This window comes from Trichechus manatus, unplaced genomic scaffold, assembly GCF_000243295.1.
Source record: "Trichechus manatus latirostris isolate Lorelei unplaced genomic scaffold, TriManLat1.0 scaffold00440, whole genome shotgun sequence".
In the NCBI taxonomy this organism is placed as follows: Eukaryota; Metazoa; Chordata; class Mammalia; order Sirenia; family Trichechidae; genus Trichechus; species Trichechus manatus.
Window position 1 is genome coordinate 170,834 of NW_004444376.1, and position 3,568 is coordinate 174,401.

At 36.9% G+C, this 3,568-nt stretch overlaps 1 protein-coding gene across 1 annotated transcript in view; it reads left to right on the forward strand.

Annotated features, from left to right (window-relative positions):
* The first annotated feature begins 326 nt into the window (after positions 1-326).
* LOC101342474 (olfactory receptor 4C11-like) overlaps positions 327-3,568 on the forward strand; it is a 6,512-nt gene continuing 3,270 nt past the window's right edge. Inside the window, exon 1 of the mRNA XM_004391079.2 lies at positions 327-351. Within this exon, the coding sequence (XP_004391136.2) occupies positions 327-351 (25 nt within the window). The remainder of the gene's footprint in view (positions 352-3,568) is intronic.

Here is a 3,568-nt window from a genome sequence, read left to right on the forward strand (position 1 = left end):
CTATGGCTTTTTCCCTGTCTCCTCCCCACCCGGATCCTTCCTCCTTCTCTTTCTCTTATCCATAATGATTTCTTTTTTCCCTTTTCATCCGACTCTTTCTATTATCCCTAACCCCTTTACCCTCTCCTCACTATTCTTTTTCAAACGTAAAAATAAAATGCTGATCTCTTTGTTTCAGCCCCCCTGGAGTTTCTATCCATGAACATGCCTGTGACTTTCTCCTTTACCTGTTTATGGTTTCTGGGCTTTGTGTTGGCTCTACCTGAATGACTGGAGTGTGATGTTTTGCATGGCAGTGTGGGGTGAAGTGTTAGAGAGAGAATGCCATGGAGACCAAAGACTTTAGTTTTGGTCCTGGATCCACTATAAATCCTCTCTGCTGAACTCTGCCTCCCAGCTTAACCCAAAGTACACAAAACAGAACAAAGCCAACTTGCTTTACTTAACTCATGAGATATAAAATCAATAAACAAAAGATGTTAAAGTAAAAATGAGAGAAGAATATAATCAGGGATTACGTGATTCAACAAATAAATATTTATTTTTGAATGGTGAAAGATCACTAGCAAGAGAGTGATTTGGGGAAATTCAGATAGGCTTCTCAGAGGAGAAGACATTTTAACTGAGTACTCTCTCCACATTTTAACTGAGTACTCTCTCCACAGGTGGAAATGGAAAGTTTAGTTTGTAGCAGAGGAGAAGGCATTCAGCTGCTGTCAGATGTGAAAAAATCAGGGAATGAGATGGTTTGGGTGTATTAATGAGGAACATCAAGAGTCAAGCTTGATTCTATCATACATTCGCAGAAGTCTCAGGAGGAAATGTGAAAAGCAAGGTTCTGGCACAGAACTGGAGGGCTTGAAAACCCTGATAAGCATGCCAGCCATTAGATTACAAAATCGTAGTAACCATTTTGTTATATTTATGACTCATCAGATTTTTCAAATACCCGCTTACTTTGTCTTTTCAAGAGATGGGAAATGTGTAAAAAGAGAGAGAGGAGAGAAAGAATGAGGAGAAGAAGCAATCTCTGAATTTACGTCCTTCTTCCCTGTTTAGAGACATTGAACAGATGTCTCAACAAAAGCCTGTGAGGGTCCACTTAAAGAATTGTAGAACTATCCATTTATTAAATCCCAGTCTGCATTTTTGTTATGCGCAAGCTAACCGTCTCACAATGAAAACCCATGCAAATATAGCAGTACATATTGATTTATTTCATCAAATTGTGTGAGATTTTTATTCCAAATTTAATAACTATGATACTGTGTGCAAAGATTCTTATGTTAAAGGTGAAAGGAAAATTATTTTCTTGAGCCCCCTCAGTGGAAATAATGATATTCGGGGTTAGATATGAACTAACTTGATCAAGGTCAAATGACATCTTAGTTGCATAGACAAGATTATAATCCACCTCTCTGGGCTCCCTACATTTTTTTGCCTCCCACAGAGATGAGTTGAGAGTGAGCACTTTTGATCCTTCTTTAAGAAAGGAAGTGACAATTCTGAAGTCACTGATGAGTCATTTTGGGGATGACGGCAGAGCCAGTCTTTATTTCGTTTTGGTTACAGTGAATCCAGGTCCCCAGGTGGTGCACATGGTTTGTGCTTGTCTGCTAACCTAAAGGTTGGCAATATAAACCTACCCAGTGGTACCATGGAAGAAAGGCCTGGTGAACTGCTTCTGTGAAGATTACAGCAAAGAAAACCCTCTGGAGCAGTTCTACTCCGTAACACATGAGGTCGTCATGGATTGGAATTGACTCAATGACAACGGGTTCCGTTTGGCAGTTTACAGTGGATCCACTTGAAGTCTTTCTACCAAGTTTCTAAGTATAGGAAACAGAAAGACTGATGTCTTCAGTAGGACACTGGGATCTTGAAAAAGTATGCACTTTATTACAGAGAAGCTCAAAGTCTTATTGGACTAAATTCAGTAAAAAAAACGATGACTAAATTCCATTAAACAACTTGGAATACTTTTTGTTATTAGGTGCCTAATATATCTTAATAGATGCTACTCTTATTTTTTTATGCCTCCAAATATTCTATTTCACCAAAAGAAAATATCAAACTTTATAAGTTGGCTTTTATGGCCTTCAGCTATGAGGGAACTTACTTTTCCCACTTTTCTACCTCAAATTTTGAGTCTGGCTAACCTAGACGTTTCCTATTTGTCTATTTTGCTAATATACCATGGGCCTTATCATCTCCATTAAAACTTTGATTTCATTTTTTCTCATCTAAATGCCCTCATTCCTTTGCTTTTTATGCCAAACATTTACAACCTAAAACCTATTTTATTTCTACTTTCCTCTTGTCATGGGTCCCTTGTATTGATGCTGTTACATACTTTTGATTCATATTTCTCTTTTTTATTTATTAAAGATATTTAGAACTCTCAATCCTAGCTTCTGATCATTATAAGAAAACTATTGCCATCCTCAGTGCTGGTATGATTTCAGCCACTCAGTAAAGGAGCTTAATATTTTAATACAATGGTATAGTTTTATTATAGGTAGATAAAAATTTTGAATTGATATTATTGAAAAATTGACAGTATCTCTTGGAAATCCAGTAGTGATCATCATAATGAAAATAACCACTCTTATTATGGGTAGTGGATACTTGCATCTAATAATTTAATTATATATTAAATTATGTAATCTTCATAGCAACCTGAAAGGATATATTATCTTATTATTTCTGTTTCACAGTGAAGAAAACAAAGCACAGAGATATCAAGGAACTTGTTAAATGTCACACCTCTGATGAACAGTGGGGTGAGGTTAGAATCTGGGCAATGTGGCTTCAGACTCTAGGTACTGATCACTGAGGTCACGTAATTTTTGGTTCTAAATTTTGAATGTTAGCATCTGATAGAACATGGTTTAGAACCTGGATCTTTCCAGTCAAAGTTATAGCTCACTTCTTACATAATTTTGAATTCTTCACTGCCTAATCTGTCCTTGAGAAATTTGTGCTTTTCTCTGTGCAGATGGTTTCTACTCTTCTAATATGTACCATGTAATGCCTTACATTAGTAAAGATCTCCAAATAAAGTTTTTAGAAGAAATATCCTGAGAAATTCAGGACAAAGAAGGATATATATGAGTAAAAACAAAACTTAGTTCATAGGAATATTCAGAATTACATCCAAGTCGAATTCATAGGTAGAGAAGCCCAATATTCTATCTTAAAGCCAGCCAAAAGTATTGTTATGGATCGAATGGTGTCCCCTAGAAATATGTGTTGTAAATTCTAGTCTCTATGCCTGTGCTTACAATCCCATTTGGAATTGGTTGTCTTTGTTAGGTTAATGGGACAGGATTAGTATAGGGTGTATCGTGAGTCAATCTCTTTTGAGATACAAAAAAGATTAAACAAGCAAGCAAGGAAATAGAGACTACGGAAGAGAGGTGCCAAGCCACATGAAGATCACCCAGGAGCAGAAGCTCAAAGACACAGGAACTTACCTCCAAGCCAACAGAAAGCCTTCCTCTAGAGCCAGCACCCTGAACTTACAGTTCTAGCCCCCTAAACTGTGAGAAAACACGTTTCTGTTTTT